Source organism: Cetorhinus maximus, chromosome 25, assembly GCF_964194155.1.
Source record: "Cetorhinus maximus chromosome 25, sCetMax3.hap1.1, whole genome shotgun sequence".
Taxonomy (NCBI): Eukaryota; Metazoa; Chordata; class Chondrichthyes; order Lamniformes; family Cetorhinidae; genus Cetorhinus; species Cetorhinus maximus.
The window spans coordinates 31,798,184-31,822,479 of NC_135903.1; the positions used below are offsets into that span (position 1 = coordinate 31,798,184).

A 24,296-nucleotide genomic window follows, 5' to 3' on the forward strand; every position below is an offset into this window, starting at 1 on the left:
CCCACCCCTGCCACATGATGCTTCCACATTTCCAGCAGGGATCACTGGATAGTGTCAAGGGTAGTAGGTAATTAATTATTTCTCCTTTACTACCTTAAAGGCACTAAGTCTACCAGATCAGAGTAAAATAAAAGCAAAGCACTGCGGATGCTGGAAATCTAAAACAAAAATAGAAAATGCTGGAAAAACTCAGCAGATCTAACAGCTTCTGTGGATAGGAAAACAGTTAACGTTTCGAGTCCATGTGACTCTTCAGAGCTAAAGAGAAGTAAAAGTGTGATGAAATTTATACTGTTTAAGGGGGTTGGAGCAGGTGAAGCTGGATAGAAGGCCAGTGATAGTTGGGGGCAAAGGAGAGATTGACAAAGATGGCATGAACAAAAGGACAAGGAGAGTGTTAATGGTAGTGGTAAGGGCCAAAGGAGGTGCTGATAGTGGCATTAAGGTAAGAAAGCAGAATGTGATAATAGCAGGACAAGGTTAGGCACTATGGAAAGAACAAAATGAACAAATGACAGAGGCCCTTGGGGTGGGGGGAAGGGAGAGTGGTAGGGGAAAAAGATTGAAAATAGAATAAAAGGTGGGGATAAAACAATGAATAAATTAATAAAACTGAAAATAAATAAAAATAAGCGGATAAAAAAATAAATAAAAAATGAATTTTTGGTGCTGCTTCATGCTCTTACCTGGGCCTGGAAAAAATTATCAATTTTGCTTCCAATTTCCACCCCTCCTTCACCTTCACATGGTCCATCTCTGATACTTCCCTTCTCTTCCTTGACCTCTCTGTCTCAATTTCTGGTGCTGGACTGTCCACCAATATCCATTACAAGCCCACCGACTCCCACAGCTACCTCGACTACAGCTCCTCACACCCTGCTTCCTGTAAGGACTCCATCCCATTCTCCCAGTTCCTTCACCTTCGTTGCATCTGTTCCAATGATGCCACTTTCCAAAACGACACTTCCGACGGGTCTTCCTTCTTCCTTAACCGAGGTTTCCTACCCACTGTGGTTGATAGGGCCCTCAACCATGTCTGACCCACCTCCCTTGCCTCTGCTCTCACACCTTCCTCTCCCTCCCAGAACCATGATAGGGTCCCCCTTGTCCTCACTTTTCACTCCACCAGCCTCCACATTCAAAGGATCATCCTCTGCCATTTCAGCCAACTCCAGCATAATGCCACCACCAAACACATCTTCCCCTTACTCCTCCTGTCGGCATTCCTTAGGGACCGTTCCCTCTGGGGCACCCTGATCCACTCCTCTATCACCCCAACACCTTATTCCCCTCCCACGGCACCTTCCCATGCAATTACTGCCCCTTTATCTCCTCCCTCCTCACCGTCCAAGGGCCCAAACACTCCTTTCAGGTGAAGCAGCGCTTTACTTGCACCTCCTTCAATTTGGTGTACTGCATTTGCTGCTCCCAATGCGGTCTCCTCTATATTGGAGAGACCAAATGCAGACTGAGTAACTGCTTTGTGAAACAACTGCGGTCTGTCTGCAAGCAATATCCAGACCTTCCTGTTGCTTGCCATTTCAACACACCACCCTGCTCTCATGCCCACATGACATGTCTGCTCTTGGCCTGCTGCGATGTTCCAGTGAAGCTCAACGCAAACTGGAGGAATAGCACCTCATCTTCCGATTAGGCACTTTACAGCCTTCCAGACTTAACACTGAGTTCAACAACTTCAGACCATGAACTCTCTTCTTTATCCTCACCCCTTTTTTTACCCCCTTTTTTCCATTTTTATTTTTTATCCACTTATTTTTATTTATTTTCATTTTTATCCATTTATTCATTGTTTTATCCCCACCTTTTATCCTATTTTCAATCTTTTTTCCCCACCACTATCCCTTCCCCCCCCACCCACCCACCCCCAACAAGGGCCACCTGTCACTTGTTCATGTTGTTCTTTTCAGAGTGCTTACCCTTGACCTGCTATTATCACATTCTGCTTTCTTCTCTTAATGGCATTATCAGCACCTCCTTTAGCCCTTACCACTACCATTAACATCCCCTTTGTCCCCTTTGACATCCTTGTTAATCTCTCCTTTGCCCCCACCCATGGGATACTTGCCTTTATTAGCTGAGGCATAGAATATAAGAGTAGGGAGGTTATGCTGGAACTGTATAAAACGCTGATTAGGCCACAGCTAGAGTATTGCGTGCAGTTATGGAATCTGCATTATAGGAAGGATGTGATTGCACTAGAGAGAGAGTGCAGAGAAGATTTACCAGGATGTTGCCTGGGCTGGAGAGTTTTAGTTATGAGGAGAGATTGGATAGACGGGTTATTTTTCCTGGAGCAGAGGAGATTGAGGGGGGACATGATTGAGGTGTATAAAATTATGAGGGGCATAGGTAGGGTAAACAGGAAGGAATTTTTCCCCTTGGTAGATGGATCAATAACCAGTGGGCATAGATTTAAGGTAAGGGACAGGAGGTTTAGAGGGGATGTGAGGAAGAATTTTTTCACCCAGAAGGTGGTGAGAACCTGGAACTCACTGCCTGAAAGGGTGGTAGAGGCAGAAACCCTCATAACATTTAAGAAGTATTTGGATGTGCACTTGCGATGCCAAGGCATACAAGGCTATGGGCCTAGTGCTGAAAAATGAGACTAGAATAGTTAGGCACTTGTTGACCGGCGCAGACTTGATGGGCCGAAGGGCCTTTTTCTGTGTTGTAGACCTCTATGACTCTATGGTCTTCAATCCAGCTTCACCTGCTCCACCCCCTTAAATGGTATAAATTTCATCACATTTTTACTTCTCTTTAGCTCTGAAGAAGAGTCATACGGACTCGCAACATTAACTGTTTTTCTCTCCACAGACGCCGTTAGACCTGCTGAGTTTTTCCAGCATTTTCTGTTTTTGTTTCAGATCAGAGTAAAAGTTTATTTCAAAATGCTATTTTCATTCTCCAACATCAATAAAATTTAACATGTATTTTTGCATTTTTGGATGAATGCATTTTGCTTTGTTACTATAGAAAAAAATCCCTTCTAAGTACTGGCTATCTAGTGATCCCTGGGAGGAATGTTGCTTTTAACCAGCTTCCAAGAAATGCATGAAAATAGAGGGAGGAGAGGAAAAGACTTTTTTTAAAAAAAAAATTCCTGCTGAACAAATAAATGGTCTGCAAACTTTGGACAAGGTCATGATCCACTGTGGGGGATTGCATGTGCTGACCCACTTTAACTTATAGAAAAAAAAAATCAGGATGTGTACAAAATGGGAAATTACACTGGGATTTGGATATAAAGCCAATGAAACTCCAGTTAACTGCATATACAAAATAGATCTGTCAGCAACTATAGAGAGGAAAGATAGGTTAATGTTTCAGGTAAGGGTCGTTCAAGTGTTGAAATGGCTGACACTGCAGGCAATGCTCACAGCACATGATTATTGAACCAGTTACTGTATGTACATGCATTATTGCACAGCAACATGTATAACCGCAATGTACCATTTAAACAGATGCAAGATTAGTATGAGCGCAAGGCACAAGTTGCTTTAGTTTGACGATCTCTTAACAGGCAAGTTATTTGTGTGAAACATTTTTGCTAGAGAGAAGCGGAATGTGGGTTTACTTAATGCTGCGGGGGAAAGCTTCCAGTTAATTGATTCCATCTACATGTTTCTGAAAGAGAGAAATCATTAATTACTCTGGTGCAGATATCCAGGGTTGTCGAGATACTGGAAATAATGGTAACTAGGTGTCCAAACCTCAAACTGATAGTTCAATTTGGACGTCAGAATTTGGAACATTTGTGAAGGACTGGGAGGAGTTGGAGCAGATCAGCTTATCATTAAAAAAACAGAAAAACTGGAAATACTTAGGTCTGGCAGCATCTGTGGAGAGAGAAACAGTCAACGGTTCAGATTGGTCAAACACCGACCTGGAACCATCTCGCCACAGATGCCACCTGACCTGCTGAGTATTTCCAGCTTTTTCTGTATTTATTTCAGAGTTCCAGCATCCGCAGTATTTTCTTACCAGCATGATAATTCTGCACTTGCTTTAATTAGCTAACTTCTGTACCAGTATTTTGGTTACTTGTCCTTTGAAAATCTACATTTCAAAAATAAATAGAAAAGTATAAAGTATTATTTTATAGTTTTTTTAAAAAAAGCTTAAGGGGAATTTTAACCTGCTCCTCTCCCGTTACTCATCTGAAAAAGGGGTAATCGGCTGGGGTTGTGAAGGGATCCCCAGAGACTGTTCAGAACAAGGAAGTTTTTTTGTTTCTTTTTTTTTAAACAATGAAGGTTTTTGCTGGGCTGCAGGGGCATGCATGTTACCCTGGATCCCTCAGAAATCTTTAGCTGGCTGATTGCCAGCCTGATTTCATGCCCCACCCCCCCGCCTCTTCACCACTCCCCCCAAGGAACTACAGCCGGACCCCTCCCCTTCCCATTCAAACTAGCAATGAGTGGATCCCATTTGCACATTGCCAAAATCATGCCCATTTTGGGGCTGACTTGGAAAACTCCCTCAAAGTGCCATTATTGGAAGTTTCTCTTTAAAGCATTAATAATGTGGGGCCTGTTGGTGCCTTGGGGTAGGAGGGGAGGCAGGTTGATATTTAGGTTATAGAATACTGATAAGCCCAATGCACTGAGCCCATGTTGTTCTTTTCCTCTTTTTGTGATTGGTGGAAATGGACCAGTCAGTGTTTTGCTTTCCTTTTTTGGTTTTAATTTTGTTTCTGCTGCTTCAGAACTTTGTTCTTCCTCCTTCTTTACATTTCTTTTCTTCTTCCGCTGAACTTCTTGTGTGGCTTTTCACCCGCTCACCCGTTTATGCTTTTTGTAATAAATACTCTGCAGCCCAGGCAGCATTTTCAAGGAGAGAAACATAGTTAATGCTTCAGATCGATGACTCTTCATCAAAATTCAGTTTTTTTTTGTTGCCTTATCTTCATTTGCCTTTTCTATCTCATGGATGATCTCTCCATATACTATCTCCCAGATATTCTCTTATATAAATTTACAGATGGGTTATCACTCTGAAGCCATGATTGGTGCATCTGGTGGTTCTTTTTCCTTCCCCTCTTTGCTCTCTTTTTTCAAAAGACATGCTATTTAGTTAAAGTACATTAATGTCAAAATTGAACTGATATGTAAAGTGTAATATAGTTCAGTTTCTGTGAGTAGTGTACTTGCACTCTTGTGTTGCCTCACTACACTTACAGTTATAGGTTATATTTATAAAAAAAATTTCATGTCAAACATACAGCCCAGGGGGTACTCTATGGGATAGAGCTCATGGGAGTGCTATCACGGGAGGGCCTTAGACTGTGGCCTTTCTCCACTGAGCCTTTCCAATGGCCTACCAAAGCTTTAGTGCGTCCCTCAGTACTTAGCCCTGGACCTTGGAATGTGCCAGTGTGCAGTACTCAGTTGTTGACAGCTCTATGCAATGGAAGACCAGTAGGCTTTGGGCAGACTAAAGTGTGGCTTTCACCGAATAGATGGACCTCCAGCAGCTGTTGATGTTTGGCCCAGCATGAGTCTGTGGGAACAGCATGTAGAGCATAGTCTTTCTTCCAACCTTAGCAAAATGCCTTTTATCTCTTAACCGACAGCCTGTTGAACTGTCAGATGACTGAAATGCCATAACCTGTCTATTTACAGAAGATGGATGACCTGTTGTGGAAAATTCTAAAAATACACATTTATTTCAGATTTTTCATGGGTGCAATTTATTTCCCTTTTTATTTCATCGATAAGTTTAATATATGTGTCTTTGTATTTTAACACAGACATGCTGTTACTCTGTTCCGGCTGCTTGTGTTTTATTTACACAATGCTTTTCATTTCAGTTTGAGACCTTGGTGCTATCGTGTACTCCAGCAGAGTTGAAAATCACCGTTAATGGGAAAAAGGAAACTCTGAAAGGTTTTAGTGTGATCCTTGAGGACACCTTACTGTTTCCGGAGGGAGGTGGACAGGTCAGAATGGTTTATTTCTCAAAGGGCTGCGTTTATTTGTGCTGCAATACGGCCGAGGGTGGGTGGGCGTTTCCTGCACATGTGCAGATGCAGTGTGAATGTCGAGCTGTTTAAAGTGAGAGATGCTTTTAGGTGCATCTCTGCTCTCTGTCGCTGAACGTTGTGCATCCACCATCTTGGTGGGAAAATCTGCTCATGTGCTGGCACCACAGTGCGGGCTGAGTGCATGTTTGCAATTGTTCCTGATGCCTTTGTGGTCTGTGGCAGGAGTTGCAGCGTTCTCAAAGATTTGGGCGATTTTAGGCAGTGGTGCTCAAATGTTTTTGGTTGAAGGGCTCCTTTTCAAATGGATTAGTCATTACAGATGCTTCCCTCCGTCTAAATTATAATACTGAATAACACCCAAAATATGAAAATGCTACATATAAAGAGTGTTTTAATGATGCATTCAGGAAAACAGCTATTTACTTACAGATACCAGTGAGATGGTGTGCCTGCTTCTCACTGCGGATTCTTTAGCAGGAACGTAGAGAAGGCAGGATGTACTTGGGAAGCACAGCCAGAGAAAACAGCAACACAGAGAGAGTACTAAGGGAGCCTGGAGAGAACAAGAACCAAAACGGAGCAGAGGATGCCTCTGGCCGCTGCTCACTCACTCAGTCTTGATAAACGGTGCTTTGGACAGTTGTCTATGTCTATGCGTAAGCCCACCCTGTACCACAAATCCTGTGGAATGTGTCCAGTTTGAGAGCCACTGGTGATTTGCAGCGTACATATGAATGATGGCAGACTGGAAAAGACACTCTGATTCATACAGTCCGTACCCCAAATCTATGATCCCTTGTGAATCACAATATACAGACTTTAGAGACCAACATAGCGTCCTCCCAAAAAAAAGCCATGTGACCTCCTAGACGAAAAAACAGATTAAAAACCCAGGTCATTTTGAGGAAAAATATCTGGGAACTTCCTCTCCAACCCCTTTTGATAATTGAAACTAAATGAGGATGTCACTCTGGCCTGAATCATATCATCTTTCATACATTATGAAAGTGGCAGTTTAACTGCAGTCAGATCAGTGGTTAAAAGCAACAGAAATAAACCTGCCTGCAGTTGTGGGTAGGTTTAAACTCATTTTAAATTCTGTGATGCAGTCACGTAACTATAAACTCATGGTGTTTAGGTGACAGCAGAATGTTGGATAAATTCCCAATGTTGTTACTTAGCAACAAACTAGATTGAAAACGCTTTGTGTTTGTACCAATGACCCTGTTTCTTTTAGCAAAGCCTTTGTCCTTAAGATTTTATTTTCACCTTTAGTACTTGTCTTTTCAAAGATGGGTGTATAAGCATGCATGTATCATCACATTGATGTCCACAGTACACACTTATGACCCTAGACCAGACCCCCAAGGCTTTGGTAAAATCCATTTAGGGACCAATAACGTTTTGTTTAAGGTGGACAAAGTTTGAGATTGAAGACACTTGCTAATAGAATAAAACCACAAGATTCTGCAGGTTTTGAACAAATAAAATAAATTTTGCTATACAAGGTCAGAAAAATAAAACAGTTTACAATATCTGTCTTATATGCTAATGTTCAGGGTTATTATGAGGTACATGTGAATTAATAAGCAAACTGAGGTTGAGCACATCGCACTACACAATAAATGGCAAATGCGACCAAGACAGAGTCCATGGATTTCTCAACAACCCACCCAGATGTCAGTAACACTGAGTCAACTAATTCCACTGAAACTTTGTCTCTGTCACGAGGGATTCCTGTCTTCACCTTTGAAGACCTAACCTGGGAATTCTGTCCAAAAATCGTTCCAAATCAGGTGGCATCAACAATGGCCCACCTCACAGGGTTTCAATCTTCATCTCCTGAGATTCCATTCCCCTGGATTCCTGACTATGCACTCAAGCACCAACTCACCAGCATAACTTCATCTGTTTGGCCAAGCAGGACACTACTGCTCCAAGGGGATACCTTTGCCTCAACGGCCCACAGCACGGAGTCACCAACCTTCCCCTGCCTCCTTGGATCTTCAGGGCTTTTCCTGAATCTTCTTCGATTAAAGTCTGCTAACCAGCCCTTTTCCTGGTTGGAGCCTGATTCTCTGCTCCTCTTTCTAACTGAATTGAACTGGGACCTTTTCCCTATTCCCTCTCTGGGATTCTTCATTTGGGACATCTCCCTGTCCCCTCTCCCTCTGGGGCCTCTTCCTGTCCCCTGCCTGGGACTCTTGTTCGGCAATGACCCTCTGCATGCGGTCAAATGAACCAGGGTTTTCACACAGTTTTCCTTCGTGCACATGCACGCTGGGTCCAAAGAACATAAAAATTGTGAAACTGCGCAAGTGCAGCCCGCTTCTGGTCTGTGCATGCACAGAAGCTCCGTGGCCAGGTGGAAGTTGAAGTTTCTGACCTCCAATCTCAACGAGGTAAGCATAGTTTTCATAACAGCATGCCCTCTGGAACTTGGAGCTAACTTTGGACTCGCTGGCAAATTTAAAGGGTCTATATGATTACTGCCGCCGTGAAAATAGACCATCTTCAAATCAGTTTGCACAATACTAAATAAAATCTTAACATAAAGTGGTTGAAATGCTAAATCAGAGTTTGAGGTTAATTGAGCCAGGAATTTGACATGCGGCCATTCAGATTGACTGGTTTGGAACCTGAAGATGAATTTTATTTAAAGGAATAAAATAAACCTAAAAGCAGCAATGGAAAAATGGGCTCCCATGTGTTCTTGTGAAGATCTGATTGGTTCATCAGACCAATGTTGCTCTGGTAGGGGAGCCAAGTGGATCAATCAGCAATGCTGGAGCTTCAGGACAATATTTTTTATTCATTCGCTGGATGTGGGTGTTGTTGGCTCAGCCAGCATTTATTGCCCATCCATAATTGCCCTTGAGAAGGTGGTGGTGAGCTGCCTTTTTGAACTGCTGCAGTCCCTGTGGTGTAGGTACACCCACAGTGATGTCCGGTGCCTAGCTCAATGCCAGGTGGTCTGTCTGGTTTCATTCCTTTTTGACTTTTTAGTGGTTTAATGCAACTGAGTGGCTTGCTAGGCCATTTCAGAGGGCATTTAAGAGTCAGTCCCATTGCTGTGGGTCTGGAGCTACATGTAGGCCAGACTAGATAAGGCTGGCAGATTACCTTCTCTTAGTGATCCGGATGGGTTTTTATGGCAATTGACAATGGCTTCATGGACATCATTAGACTTTTAATTCCAGATTTTTATTGAATTCAAATTCCACCATCTGCCATGGCGGGATTCGAACCCAGGTCCCCAGAGCATTAACCTGGGTCTCTTTATTTCTAGTCCAGTGACAAAAGCACCGAACTTGCATTTGGTATTTGAATATTGCAAATACTTCAATTGTTGGTGGAATTGAAGCTTTGCCTGGGCTCAGAAAGCAATGAAAGTATATATATTTTTGAAGACTTCATTCAATTTATTTCTTAAAGCCAGACGACCGTGGGTTCATAAATGACATCCCTGTGTTACGAGTGACGCGACATGGACCAGAGGCTATTCACTTTGTGCAGTCGTCCTTGGAGCCTTTGTCTAAGGTTCAGCTGAAGATTGATTGGGAAAGACGATTTGACCACATGCAGCAACATTCAGGTACTCAATTAGCCCTTTCATTGCAACTCTGAAGGTGTGTTAGGTTTCTGTAAAATAAGCCACTCGTTTTATTGCTTCAAAGCAGTGGGAGTATCCTCCCTGCTATGAAGATCCCTTTTTATCAAAGAGACATTCATTTGCACAAATTTGTAAGGACCCCTGTGATAAAGCACCAAATACTGATTATTTAACAGAGCTTGGGCTGCTGTCACATTTTGATCAATTATAAACTGATATCTCAACAGGAGTTGTAGTTGCATTGTTCAATTAAATTAAAAACACAATTTCCTTAGAGAGCCACTCAACAATTTTATAATTTCAGACATAGACATTGCCTTCTATGTTGACACACCACTGCTAGATATACTACGCTGCCGAGAACACACAAATATAGTAAATGTTTTGTTCAAATGACATTCTGTATTATGTGTTCGATCTGCATTATGTTGGCTAGATAGAAAAACTGCAGGACCCTGAAAACCTGCAGCTGTTCAGACTGACTCCTGTCATAACTCTGACAGGAACCTGCTGGAATGACTCTAGCTATGCTGGGTGTGGAGCAGAGCTGACATTTCTGGGCCAGCCTGTTAAGGATCTCATATTACACCTCAGTGTAAGGGAGTGGTGGGAATGTGCATATTGGAGTTCCCAATCCCCAGGCTTCCTTTGGAGCATGATCACTCCACCACTCACTCCCCCCGCCCCCCCCAACCCCCCACTTTCCCCAGTTGGACTCAGGACCCACCACCAGTTGTGAGGCCCAACATGGATGCAAGTAGAGATCATGCCCATGGTTTTTTTCCTAAATCGACCTCTGATATCTTCTGATTATTGAACAAACCTTTCAGTTTCTGAAAAAGCTTTTTTCAATTGGATGTTCACTTTTACCTTAAATTATGATTGACACTTTTATTTAAGAATAAATGTGTATCTTTTTATTGCATTTTGTTTCAGGGCAACATTTAATTACAGCCATAGCAGATTTGATGTTTGGTTTCAAAACTACTTCATGGTAAGCATAAAATTATGTACAGAACCATTTCCTGATTACTCCTATTTTTTCCCTCCAGTTCACGTAGTTGAATAATCATTTAATATATGTTCATCTGTGGAGTGGTATGAGGGAAGACCTTTCCGCCCGTCAAGCCTATTCAGTCCAGAGTCAGTGACTGATTTTATCATGGACTTCCTGCCCATTGCCAATTACTGAGCCTCTGCTTTAAGGAACAACAAGTTCCTTCTCCAACTCCTCTGAATAAATTCAAACCCTGCCCCTAATATCTTTCTAACATTTATTCCCTTTTCCAATAGATGTTGATATCAAAGGTGTCAGGGTCATTTTGAGCCAACTTCCTCTTCTACAATAAAGACAGAAAGGGCTGGAAATACTCAGCAGGTCTGGCAGCATCTGCAGGGAGAGAAACAGAGTTAACATTTCAAGTTGGATGTGACGCATCCGCAGTAGTTTGATTTTATTCCTCCTTTACAAGTTTAACTCAAATGCTCTTTATTCTGGGAGCTGGTCGTTTTTTTTCACTTGTTCTCCAACCTTGGCTCTGAGTTGGCTCTCTAGTCTTATGCTCAGTGTCCAAGTCAAATAGCTTGTTTACTTCAACCTTATTAATGCCTTTCATTATTTATAGACCTGAATCATGACTCACCTCAGTCTTTTCTCCCAAGGCAAATAACTTTGATCATTGGAACATTTTTAAAAATGAGACAGGAAGGATTTTGAATCTCGCCAGTAAAATACCCAACTTGCAAGTGTTCAATGTTGACCCTAGGGAAAATTGTTGCATTTCCCATCAGTGATATTCATCAGCTTGATGAGCACAAATTCACTAAAAAAAAAAATTATTTTTAAAGAGAAATGTTTTACAAACTAGCCAGCACATGGTTCAAAGCACTACGAGAAATGTATTTTCCCTTTTGAGAAATAATACTTTCACAGCCACAGCTTTCCAGAATGTATAGTGATTAAGGAAGATCTTTCTCTGGCAAATTTGTAAGTATTGTACATATGAAAACTGGTTCATCAAGCCTGCCCTGCGACCATGATAGCTGGGGCATCATATCTGGACATTTTCCAATTCTCACAGCCATATTTTCTGGAGAGACAAAAACCCAGAGTCAGTAAGGTGGAAAATTCCTCTCAACCCCTGAGACAATCAAAACCTGTTCAGGAGATTCATCGGACTATGCATTTATTATCTGTTAATCTGCTTATCTCTTCTGTATGATGTAAGCTCTGGCCCAGGCAAAAAACTGATCCAGGTTCCCCATAATGTACATCCAGTTGACAAAATAAAATATTCCAGTAGCTTTGAGGAATACAACAAAATGTAATTGATTTTGCTGGAACATAGCTGGTAATTTGGGACCTTTCATGTTTGTTTTTGCAGGGAGCTGGGCCGGCAGCGTAGTTTCATTGAACTTGACACGCCTTCTGTGACTGCTGAGCAGGTTGAAGCTCTGGAGTTAACAGTAAATGAGAAAATCAGGGAGCACATCCCTGTCAATGTGCGAGTTCTATCTGTGGATGACCCAGAGGTAGAAAAGGTAAATGAAGATCAATGGACATTTAGTTTTCGATATTGATACTTTGCTTACGTCCCCCACACTCCTCCAGCTTCACTTCTGCTCTCATGAGTGTGCACACTGATAACTGGGTTTTGGATCCATAGATGCCAGTATCTGGCCTAAGTGTCATCCTTCATGTGCAACATGGGCCTATGCACTGAGTGTTGGCTGGCTATTGTGTAAAACAGCATAGCATAGCTGAATCCTATCCTAATTTGGACTTTTCAACACTAGTTGATGATCAGGAATAGAATCCCTGGTTGATTTTTCTCTTTCCCCTTGCCTAGCTCCAACTTGTGGATAGTGCAGCCAATTACATTGGCTCAATTCCAGTCAGAATTGCAAACTCCTCTCAGGCTGGAAATTGAACCTGCGAGCTTCTGGTTTGTATGACTTTGCACTATGCCAGAGGAGCATCAGTTATGTAACAAGGGAGATTTACTTGTGACAATCCTTTCTGTTACAAAAGTATCCACGATGTATGAGGCACTAAATAAAACTAGGTTGACTTGGAACTGTTTAAATGAATGATGAGTATGGATGGCCAGTGAATGATTTAGTTCGTTATTACACTCATATTAAATATCATTTACCATTAAAACACAATTAAATGCACTAACTCAATCCAACTTGTTATTTAGGACTTGAACTGCAGTGTAACTTCATAATACTTTTGGAGTTTACATAGTTTTACTAAAAGGCAAGTTCATTATTGGGAAGAAAAATGGCAGAAGAAAGCTTTAGTCAAATGGATCTAGATTAATAATTAGTTTAGAGTTAATGACAGGGTTGTAATGCAGGCTCAGGTAGCATCTTAAACTGAGGGGACCAAGTCCAAGGAGCTTTAGCACATCACCTAATCCCCAAGATTGTATTACAGCTCTTGACTCACTCCAGTTTGACAGTTCTTTGAGGATTAGTTTATTTTTTTTACACAAGCATGAGATGATGGGCAGCAGAATTTGTTAGTATCTGTGGATGTTTTGCTGTGATGTTGCTAGTCCCTCTATCTAATGATAGACTTAGGGGTGTGACACCAGTTCTGATGTTGTTCCTTCGAGATATTAACATGTGTTTGCGAGGGCCAGCAATAAAGTGACATTTTGCTGTTGTGAGACTGAGACGTTATAAGGGGAGGGACTATGTACTTTACCACAGCTAATGTTCATTCATTTACAGACTTATTTTTGCTGCACTGGCTACTTCAGGAGCAGAATCATTACGGGAAATTGCACTTGAGCCTTAGGTGTTGGAGATTCCCATTTACTGTCGCCACATTTTATTTGTGGAAGGGGAATGTATCTTCAGAGTTTTTGTTTTCACCCTGCTCTTGTGTTACTGCGATACCCAGACTCCATTATGAAGAACTTGTCAAAGAATAACCAGTTAACAATAATGTGCGAGTGATGCTGGGGCGGGGTCAAGAAGATATCAAAAGATTTCCGTTTTTCCACTGTTTTATAAATCTTAAACCGTCATAAGCTGAGGAGTGGTTTGGAATGAGTTGTTTTTCCTGTTCATTTGTTTCTGAAGGCCTGATTCGGCGGTGGGGCGGGGTTAAATATTGTGGCTGGAGTCACTAATGTAGCCAAGTTCAGACTATGATGAATGTCTGCCTGTTCTAAGGATGGGGATTTATGTAAATATCTGACTAAGAAGACATGAGGAGGGAAGACTGAAGTTACCTGCATCTTAAACAGATTTTGTAAAGTGAAGTAGACCTAAAAATGCTATGGGCTGAATTTTACCTGCCCCAGGCCAGCGTGTTTCCCGTGGGGGGTGGTGCGCACTTAAAATAGGGTGGGCACCCATCCCGCTCACCCCCATAATACGGTGTTGGGGAGGGTGGGGTGGATGTGAGAGGGCACTGAAATCAATAGCCCACCTGCCATATTTAAATGAATAATCATGGGTCAATTAGGCTTATTATCAAGCCAGTTGACCCTGATAATATGCTGCCCTCGCCATAAAATGTTTAGTAAGATCAGCCAGGCGAGAGTGGGAAGCCCGATTTTATTTCCACTCAAATGCTTGAGAAGGAAGGACAGGGAGGTCGCACTTCAGGGGCTGTCCTTTGCTAATTGTGGGACTGCACCCCCCCCCACCCCATCCTTTCAACCGCCCCCTCTCCCTAATCTACCCAAACTCCCTGGCCCAATACCTCAGACTTACCCATTCCAGGGGCCTTGGTGGTCGTCTTCACCTGCAGTCCTGGCAGCGGCCACTGACGCCTTCCTGGCGCTGCCGAGACTGATGGAGCTGCCGGTATTGTTTCTTTGGGGGGGGGGGGGGGGGGGGGGTACAATAGAGTATAAGAGTAAGGAGGTTATGTTGAACTTATATACGATACTAGTTCAGCCTTAGCTGGAGTATTGCGTCCAGTTCTGGACACTGCATGTTTGGAAAGATGCAAAGGCGTTGGAGAGAGTGCAAAAAAGATTTGCCAGAATGGTTCCAGGGATGGGGAACTTCAGTTATGAAGATAGATTAGAGAAGTTGGGATTGTTTTCCCTGGAGAAGAGAGGGTTGAGCAGGGATTTGATAGAGCTATTCAAAATCATGAGGGGTCTGGGACAGGGTTAAGAGGGAGAAACTGTTCACACTCGTGAAAGGATCGAGAACGAGTGAGCACAGATTTAAATTAATTGGCAAAAGAAGCAAAGGTGACATGTGGCAAAACCTTTTCACACAGCAAATGGTTAAGGCCTGGAATGTACTGCCTGAGAGTGGTAGAGGCAGGTTCAACCCAGACATTCAAAAGGTAATTAGTCTGATATGTGAAAAGGAAGAATGTGCAGGGTTACAGGGAGAAGCCAGGTGAATGGCACTAGGTGAGTTCCTTGTTCGTTGAGCTGATGAAGGCACAATGGGCTGGATGGCCTCCTTCTGTACTGTAATAATTCTGTGAACAATGGATCCTGTGGAAGACAAGTTCTGGATCTCTGTGTTTAACTGACAGTTGTCTGTTTTGCAAAGTAACGACAGCAAGTGTTGACAGTTTTGCTATCATTATAACTGCAAAATCCATTGCTTCGGTAGGTTTCCATGCTTTTTAAAAAAAGCTGAACTGCGTCATGTTTTAGCTGCAGTGGGATGACATCAAGCATCAGAAGGTGCGCTCCAGGTTTCACACTAGCAGTGTGCAATACCACAGGAGACCTATTGTAATAAAAAGGATGCAGAGCATTTCATTGGTATTTTTTTATTGCTGGCAATAGTAAATGTTTGCTTTTTAGGTGAGAAGTCGGGGTTTACCAGATGATCATGTAGGCCCAGTCCGAATTATCGACATTGTAGGAATTGATGCAAATATGTGCTGTGGAACACACGTATCAAATCTCAGTCACCTACAGGTGAGAATATGTTTCCATGTGCTTTCAGTAAATTATGGAGTAGCAATTTACTTGAAGACAGGAAGGAGCAAATTACTATGCATATGCTTGTGCGTTTAAAGTTCAGGTCCTTTGATTTAATTTCACACCAATGAGGATAAATTTTCTTTCAGAAAATGTTTTCAAGTGTAAGGGATTCACAAATTACTCCAAGCTTGTGCTACCTTTATGAAAAGAGAATGGCATTTTCATGAACAGCCAGTTATTCTATCCAGTAAATCCCAGCTGCACATTTAAGCACCAAGGTGTCTGAAGCTGCATGCTGGGAATTGGCTCTGATTTTGTACTGGTACTCCACTGATCCCATAATACTAATGATCACTTGTTCACTATTGCTTTTCTAAAACCATTACTGAATTTTCTGTAAATATTGACCATACCACGATCAGGCTAAACTAATAGTGCACAAAACAAGGGTGGCCGGCCAGAATAATGACTACTCATGAATTTAACTTTCCATCCAACGAGCAGAAGCTTTGCACTCTGAAGCACCTTTTCCTCCTCAAAACGGTGTTTTTTTTCTGTTATATTAAATGAGGTAAATGTTATTTTATCTAGAAACCAGTTTGGACATAAACTCGACAATTGAAGAATTTGTATGCAAAATATATTATTCATATGTAACGATTGAAATAAAAACAAAGATTGTTGTTTAAAAAAAACTCAGCAGGTCAGGTAACATCTATGGAGAGAGAGAATAGAGTTAATGTTTCACTCAATAACCTTTCATCAGAACAGTTCTAATGAAGGATCATCAACCTGAAACATTAACTCTGTATCTCTCTCTACAGATGCTGCCCAATCTGCTGAGTATTTACAGCGGTCTCTATTCTTCCTTCAGATTTCCAACATCTGCAGTATTTTAGTTTTGCATTTTATATAATTTTATTTGTTTACTAGGTATTCCTTGTGACTCAGTTTAGTGTAACACCACTGTGCCATTACATAATCCTTGACTCCCTCCCTCCAGAGTCACTGATACCTCTCAACTGATCAAATATAAATTTGGGCAGGATTATTTTTGCTGATTCAATTGTAGCCCTGATAATCTGTGTGTTTTGGTCTATTGTTCAGGCCGTTAAGATTTTAGGGACAGAGAAAGGAAAGAAGAACAAAACAAACTTGATTTTCCTGGCTGGGAATAGAGTGCTAAAATATGCAGAGAAAAGTTATGCAGTGGAAAAGGCTTTAACTACCCTTCTCAAGTAAGTGGAATGCTCTTCCTGGAATATCACAATGTAAAGCAGCAGAAGTTACTTATGTACTGGTCTGTGTACCCATTTCCAAGAAAATGTATAATTGTTAAATAACAGTGGAGCAAAAATACACATCACCTCTGAAACATAATTTTAAAATTTGACCTGTTGACAATTTATATACTGACATTATAGCATTAAGAGTTTGAATATATGGTTTATTAGTGAGGACAGATAACAAGACTGAGTAGCTTTGGTTCATTCTGTTGAAGGTGCGAGAGCTGAGTAGGCTGAGGTCCGAGGTTATCTGCAGCTGCTTTTGTATCACTGGACAAGTCTCGAGAGCAATCTAGGTGTAACTTTTTGGTGTTTACATTCCAGTAACATGCATTGCAGCATGTAAAGCATTCACAGCCTGGCTGTGATACTTTGGCCAGAGAGCCTGTTTAAAGTTCTGATGCCAAGGCTAACAAAATGCTTTTTCCAGTCAACAATGCAGGCACCTGTGGACTGACATCACAATATTGTACCATGACTTCAGAACCACACTGGATATCACTGCATAAATAGTGCATTTGTTGGGGGACAGGCAAAACAGCTTTAGCCAGGGGAGATTTTTAAATGGCATCTTCCAGGTTTCAGACGCTTACAAACTGCCAAGCTTAGTTAACAGTTGGCATTGACAAAGCAAAACCCACCTGTCAAGAAGTATTGACATGAGAGTAATGAAACATTCGATTCTAGAATGAGCTTGTGATCCACTTTACAAAAGTATCTTAAATAGTAATTTTTCTAAGGACTGTGGGGAGGGAGGAACCCAATCCAATGTAGTCAACTCTTATCGGTGTCTTGACAATGTAGCAAGAATGTCTTATGCACTTAAAAACATTGATGTGTGACATTGAATAGATTTGTTTTTAGAATTTCTGTGGATTCTAGGCGAGTTCATCAGTTAGTTTGGTTGATGTGAATTTTTGCTCACTCATTTTTACAGGAATGGCCCAGAGGAACATGTTGAAGCTGTGGACAAATTGCAAAAGTCAGTCAAATTGCTACAGAAGGTATTACTGATAATTCAGTCGGATTATACGAGTTGCCATTTAAGAACTTTAGCTGACCACCAATATAATGGTCTAAATAATGTTCAAATTACTACAGTGAAAATATTCTTTAAGGAAACTTTTGAGGAAAAGAATGCATTGATGAGAGGGCTTAGCAATAGTGCTCTGTCAGAAAATTATGTTAAACAAATTTTGAACTGTAAGAATAATTTACACCTAGAAATATAATTTCTTTTAAAGGTTCATCATAATCCAAAATACAATAGACAGATTACCATTTCTCTGTGATAATTTAGCAGGTAACTTAATAGTTCCTTTAAAATAGGCAAAAGAAGAATATTGCGCTAACACTTTAAGTATTTGTGTGCAGATATCAGTAACAGTAATTTCCAGGCTAATATTTCAAGTTTTGCATGTTACAAACTGGCTACCGAAGATTTCAGTAAGTTCAACAGTAAAGGCCTTTACCAAGTCGACATCCTTTGTATGTTATCTGCAACATCATAAATGGATTTGCAACTTTATCCTTCATGACACATGAAGGAAAACTTCCTAAAAAAGTACATTTTCAATTTATGGTGACTGGATTAGCTCTAGATTTATATAGATTGAGAGCACTTGATTGGAAAGGGAATGTAAATGAGATCGCCTGTTGCTTGGTAGAATCGGAGAGTCAATTATAGCATGGAAGGAGGCCACTTGGTAAGATGCATTGTTCTGTGAAAATATTCCATTTTCACTTATTAAAGTTACAACTGATGTCTTCTGTTTCAACTGCAAACTATATTCTATCTATGCAAGTGTCTCACAATTGTTTCCAACCACTAGATCTTTGGGATCAGAATTAAAGGTGACAGATTAACTTACTTAGTACTTGATGCATTAATGTTATAGTTTATTTAATAATTTCTACTTTTTATTCTGTGACTGACAATTTTAATGCACAGAATTCCTAGATTTAACAAATTTATATCCCCGGTGTGAGATTCACATGCTCAGATAGCATATTGGGATTCTGGATGGAGCGGTCAGTGGGATCCCTGGATTTTGCACCCATTTACAATTAATGCTCAGGTCGCTATCTTCTGCTCCTGAAATCCCAACATTTGCTCTCTGCGTATGTTACTGTACTGTGAATAAAGCCTTTATAAAATCTACCTTCAGATCATGTTTAGCCTTTGTATTCTATCGCTGTCAGCATAAGCTTTACTGTAGTATGCGTTTATTTTATTTTGAATACTGTTGGGGAAAAAATTCAACCCTTGGGTGAAACCTCTACATAATATGTTTTTCTTTTTTGTGCTCTACAGAACAATCTAAACCTGCTCAGGGATTTGGCTCTGTTAACAGCAAAATGCTTTAAGAGTGATCCGAACAAGGGCAAGTTATTAGTTTTGCATAGGTGAGTAACTTGTTATTCTGCTGGTATACACACTAATGATGATTGAGTTTGGAACACAGTTCTCATGTTCTTTCACTGAAAACAATGGCAGCTTTTGCAGGTCACAATTTTGTTTTTTTTTGAGTAAGCCATGTATTAAATTGCAAGTCACATAACATGCTCACCTTGCAACATGTAGTGAAAGCAGAGTTTGCATGCTGGGACACAGATTTCAGTGATTTGTCAAGCTGGACAAGAGTCAGTCAAAGCAAATCACAAATATATGATTGGTTCGTTAATCTAAAAATGACTTTTAAAGATTTATACAAATCCAATAAGCATCAGGAAAATTGATAGCTGCGACAATTTTTTAAACCAAGGATTTCAGCATTAAGGCAGAAGAATTATTAGCTCTCTCATAGCTCTTGAAGTTTCTTCTTGTTTTTGGATGTTCTTGTGCAAGGTGAAGCTTCTTAAGGCTCCTGCAACTGCAGTAAACAATCCATGTCCCATTTTAAAATTATTTTTGTCAGTTGGAATGCAAGTCAAAGTTAAGGGAAGTTCTATTTTGGCCACTCTCCCACTTTTACACTGGGCAGTTGACTGGGCCACCCAAAACTGTGTGGACTCAGAAGAAACCTTTCCACAGTGAAGCCTTCTGTCTGTATGAAACCAGTGTGTGAAATTTCCTGTAGCCTTTTGTCCACATGAAGCCAGATGCTGCACTCTTAGTTGGCTTTCTTGAGGATTTCTAACCCTCTTAGCACTGTTTTTCAAAGTAAATTGTTTTCAAAACCAAAGACCTGTTTGAAGTTTTGCAAAGTTTGTGCACACTGCTGTTTTGCAGTTTAAATCATGAATGTTCATTGTTACTCCAGTGTAGACATACTTTACTTCAAAAGAAAGAAAGACTTGTTGACACGCTACACGGGACATCCCAAAGCACCTTACAGCCGATGAAGTACTTTCGCATGCCCGACCTGAACGAGCGTAAAATGACGCATGATGACGTTGGGCGAGCTTCCTGACGTCATCGCACACTTGTGCCATATTTCCATTGGTGGGCGTGTGTGGGATTCGGCAGTGTGCCCACCGACAATTAACAGGCCTATTAAATCCAATAAAGTCCCAATGAAATGTAAATTTTCACTGGCCGTCCAACCTATGGTTGGCGGGCAGGCAAAAAGGCCAAGCGGCCTTTGCACTTTATAGGAAACCAATAACATGTCCCTGGTTATGTGACAGAGCCACATGAAGGGACATTTGTTTTAGTATATTACAATTCTTTTATTTTTCATTTTCATAACTCTTCAGCTCCCTGAGGCAGTTCTGTGCCTCAGAGAGCTTTTCCTGTGCGCACTCAGACGCATGCGCAAACTTGCGTGCTCGCCCTCCTCCCTCACCCCCCCCCCCCCCCATAGGCAGCACTGCAGCGCAGGTTTCACGCTGGGCCTTAATCGGCCTGCTGGCGTGAAATCACAGTCGTGGCCTGATCGTGAGCGGTGGTCGGCTTCCCAACCACCCCTGCTGAGCTCACCCAACGAGGGCAAAATTCTGTCCCATAGTCAGTGTTGTAATTGGCTCCCCTACAACACTTTAACTGTACTGCACTGTACCTGACCTGGAGTGTTTAACACTGATACTGGTGCCTAAAGTAGTGTCTTGTTCCCAGCTAACATTCCCTTTAACTTTGTGAGCGCAAAAATATAGTTTAATAAAACATAATGGGGGTACTGCTTTATGTACAGTCTGGACGACAATCTATATTCTCATTGCCATTGTTTGGCATGGGAACTATATTGTGCATTATGAATTGCCCTTTTAACATTTTTGTACCTATTTCTATTCATTTTATTTCAGAAAGGATGGGGACAATGAATTTATGAACATTATAGCAAATGAAGTTAGTGCTGAGGTAAGGTGCAGCACCTTTATTTACTAAGGCAAAGTAAAATGGAGATTACAAAACCCATTTTTGTTTGATTTGATTAGTCTGTCATCCTCTTTCATTACCTCTTATCCCCACTAATGTTTACCATTCTCATCTTTTGTTTTCATATAGTCTTATTGTATTGCTGGCTCTCCAGCTTTTTGAGTTGCTTTTCCCCTTGCTTTCTTATTGTGTTTCTGAATGTTCAAATCCTCTGCTGTTTCTTCTACTTCTTCACGTATCATTCCATCGCTAACTGAATGTGTAAGTGAGCTAGCTATTCCCACCCGCTTGCTACTGTGGAGTTGATTGTGGGGCCATGTAAGCTGCTGGTCCCCAGTTTCCGATGTGACAAGCGTGCTAGTTCATTGATCCCTGCTGCCATTAGAAGAGAGGTACAGACATGAAATGAGATTGGCAGTCTCAACTCATTTGTTATTTTCACAAGTAACCAGCACAAAACTAGCCAAAATTTGTCAATAATTGGAACTAAATAGGCAACGCATTCAACAAGGCTGCAGGAAAGACTTTTTCCCCAATATGGCTATCCTGAGGCCTTATTGACTTGCATTTATATAGTGCCTTTCACAACCACTAGACACCTCAAAGTGTTTTACAGCCAATGAAACATTTTTGAAGGATAGTCACTGTTGTAATGTAGGAAACGCAGCAGCCAATTTGCTCACATTAAGCTCCCACAAACAGAAATATGATAATGACCTGATAATCTGTTTTTGTGATGTTGATTGATGAATAATATTGGCCAGGACAGCAGGGATCTTTGAAAATGGTGCCATGGGGTCTTTTATGGCTACCTGAAAAGGCAGATGGGACCTCAGTTTAATGCTAAAAGAGGGCATCTCCAAAAATGAAGCATTTCCTTAGAGTGTCAGCCTTGTTTTTGTGCTCAAGTCGTGGAGCGGGACTTGAACCCATAAGCTTCTAACTCAAGTTCTACCTACTGAGCCACAGCTAACAATAGAAGAATGTCATACTGGTGGAACTCTTGTGTAGTTGAGGTCAAAAAACATTGTTGGATCAAACTTGTGGAATTTTTCACCTAATTCCTTCTGTCCTAAAGCTATCCAACCTCAAACTTTTAGCACCAACTCCAAAGTTACAAGGAGAACACAGTTTCATTCCCCCGTACTGATTCATATCACCTTGATAAACACAAAAAATGTTAAACATCTTGAAGATCAGCTGCTGTTTATTGTGTTTCCTCAGGTAGTACTTCTGTTCCTAACAGTTGGTGATGAAAAAGGAGCAGGGTTATTCCTGTTAGCAGGTCAAGTGGATGCTGTTGAAGCACTAGGATCAAAGTAAGATCATATTGCCTAATTTCTGTAACTGTTGAGGCAAATTGCAAATGGCTACTTTACTGCTCTTTGTAGTTTAGAAGTTTTTTTTATACTATTGATTGTCTATAAAAGGATTTTTTGAGTCCCTCTTATTATGCCGTCTCATAAAAGTGAATATTCTGTAACTGTTAGCACAGCAGCTATGGCCATTTAGATTTCAGCACTAGGCAGTCTTGATACACAAAACTAATACTCATATAATGAGGATCTATCTGATCTTGGTTTGGAGGTGGATATTTGGTAATAGCATTATCTCACTTCATGGAACCAAAATCTAACCTAATCCTTTTCTCCCTGCAGCACACTTTTGGCTATATGTGCAACAATCATGAGTGTGGTGGATTTTGCTGGTTTTACCCTCCTAGATGACAGAAGCTGGGGTTTAATGAGAGCCAAGGATCCAATAGAAGGAGCCTAAGTTTGTTTTTAATAGATGGAAGAAGTGAGATAATTCTAAGGTGTTACTATAAAAAAATGAATTTGCTTTCCAGTTATGGTTTGAATTCCATACAAATTTGGCAGTTACTGTGAGAAATGTGAACGAGACTTGTCAGTTCTTTGCTGAGTTAGTTAGGAGAGAATTCTAATGCTTCTCTAAGTGTTCAACTCCTGGGAAGAGGATGGCGTTTTTGCCTCATTCAATCAAGTTGACAACTGTGAAAAAGAGAATGAAGCTGAGGGGAGGTGGGGAAAGATTGGTCATGCAAAATGTCAGACACTGTCTATCCTTCAGGTAGTGAAAACAGAGATGCAATGCCCCAATACTGTCTAATGAGCATCAGCAGTTACTAGAAAGTAGCATAGCTTCAATAAACTTGGCAGGAGAAACTGATTCACCAGCTGTCTACTTAATGGGTGTTTTGGTTTGGTTTTCCAATGTAGGATTGCTCAAATCCTTGATGGAAAAGGTGCTGGGAAACGAGGACGTTATCAGGGTAAAGCAAACAAGATGAGCAAACGCCCAGAGGTGGAGGCCCTCCTTCAGCAATACGTGAGCACACTGGACACGAAAGAGGAATAAACACGCAAAATGAAAACTGATGTAAATTTACACGTATGATAATAAGTATAACCTTTATCTTGCCAGAAAGAATTCTACCTCTTATCTGTTTATTTAATGTTTTCTATTTAATGTTTTCTTGCAATACACGTGCACTCCACAACTAAATTTGTAGCCCGAAACTGGTTCTCAAGGGAAGTGGAGTAAGATTACCTCTTCCAGTGAGTGCCATTCCTTTTTCTTGCCATGTTGGTCAAGGTCATGACTCCAGATTCAGGCTTTATTTACACTGTAACTATGGGGTCAATGTGAAGTGAAGCTGCTTTGCATCAACACGACGGTCACAGTGTGAATGTACCCATAGTCACTCCATTCACGGATAAACAAAGTTTTATGCTAATCTGTACTTGGCATGCAGTACAATAAATCCATCCTTTCTGTCTTTAAAGTGAAGTTGTTTTAAAATGTTTTTCAATTGTAAATGTAAGGGAATTGTGTTCACAACAACAACTTAGATTTATATAGCACCTTTAACATACTGAGATGTCCCAGGAGCATTATGAAACAAAGTATTGACACTGATGACAGAAAGCTTGGGCAAAGAAACAGGTTTTAAGGAGGGAAGCAAGGTAGAGAGGCAGGGAGGTGAAGGGAGGGTGTTCCAGAACTCGAGGCCTAGGCAACTGAAGGCTCGGCCACCAATGGTGAAGCAATTATAATTGGGGATTTAAAAGAGGCCAGAATTAGAGGAGCACAGATATCTTGCAGGGCTGAGGGACTGCGGGAGATTATA

The 24,296-nt window shown here is 41.1% G+C and overlaps 1 protein-coding gene across 1 annotated transcript in view; it reads left to right on the forward strand.

Annotated features, from left to right (window-relative positions):
• The window catches only part of aarsd1 (alanyl-tRNA synthetase domain containing 1), a 73,345-nt gene extending 49,394 nt beyond the window's left edge, over nt 1–23,951 (forward strand). The window contains exons 7-17 of the mRNA XM_078529735.1: nt 5,834–5,962; nt 9,443–9,602; nt 10,557–10,614; nt 12,005–12,161; nt 15,419–15,535; nt 16,649–16,779; nt 17,765–17,831; nt 19,142–19,233; nt 21,073–21,127; nt 22,370–22,464; nt 23,386–23,951. Coding sequence (XP_078385861.1) covers nt 5,834–5,962; nt 9,443–9,602; nt 10,557–10,614; nt 12,005–12,161; nt 15,419–15,535; nt 16,649–16,779; nt 17,765–17,831; nt 19,142–19,233; nt 21,073–21,127; nt 22,370–22,464; nt 23,386–23,524 — 1,200 coding nt within the window. The 3' untranslated portion in view covers nt 23,525–23,951. The remainder of the gene's footprint in view (nt 1–5,833; nt 5,963–9,442; nt 9,603–10,556; nt 10,615–12,004; nt 12,162–15,418; nt 15,536–16,648; nt 16,780–17,764; nt 17,832–19,141; nt 19,234–21,072; nt 21,128–22,369; nt 22,465–23,385) is intronic.
• The last annotated feature ends 345 nt before the right edge of the window (nt 23,952–24,296 follow it).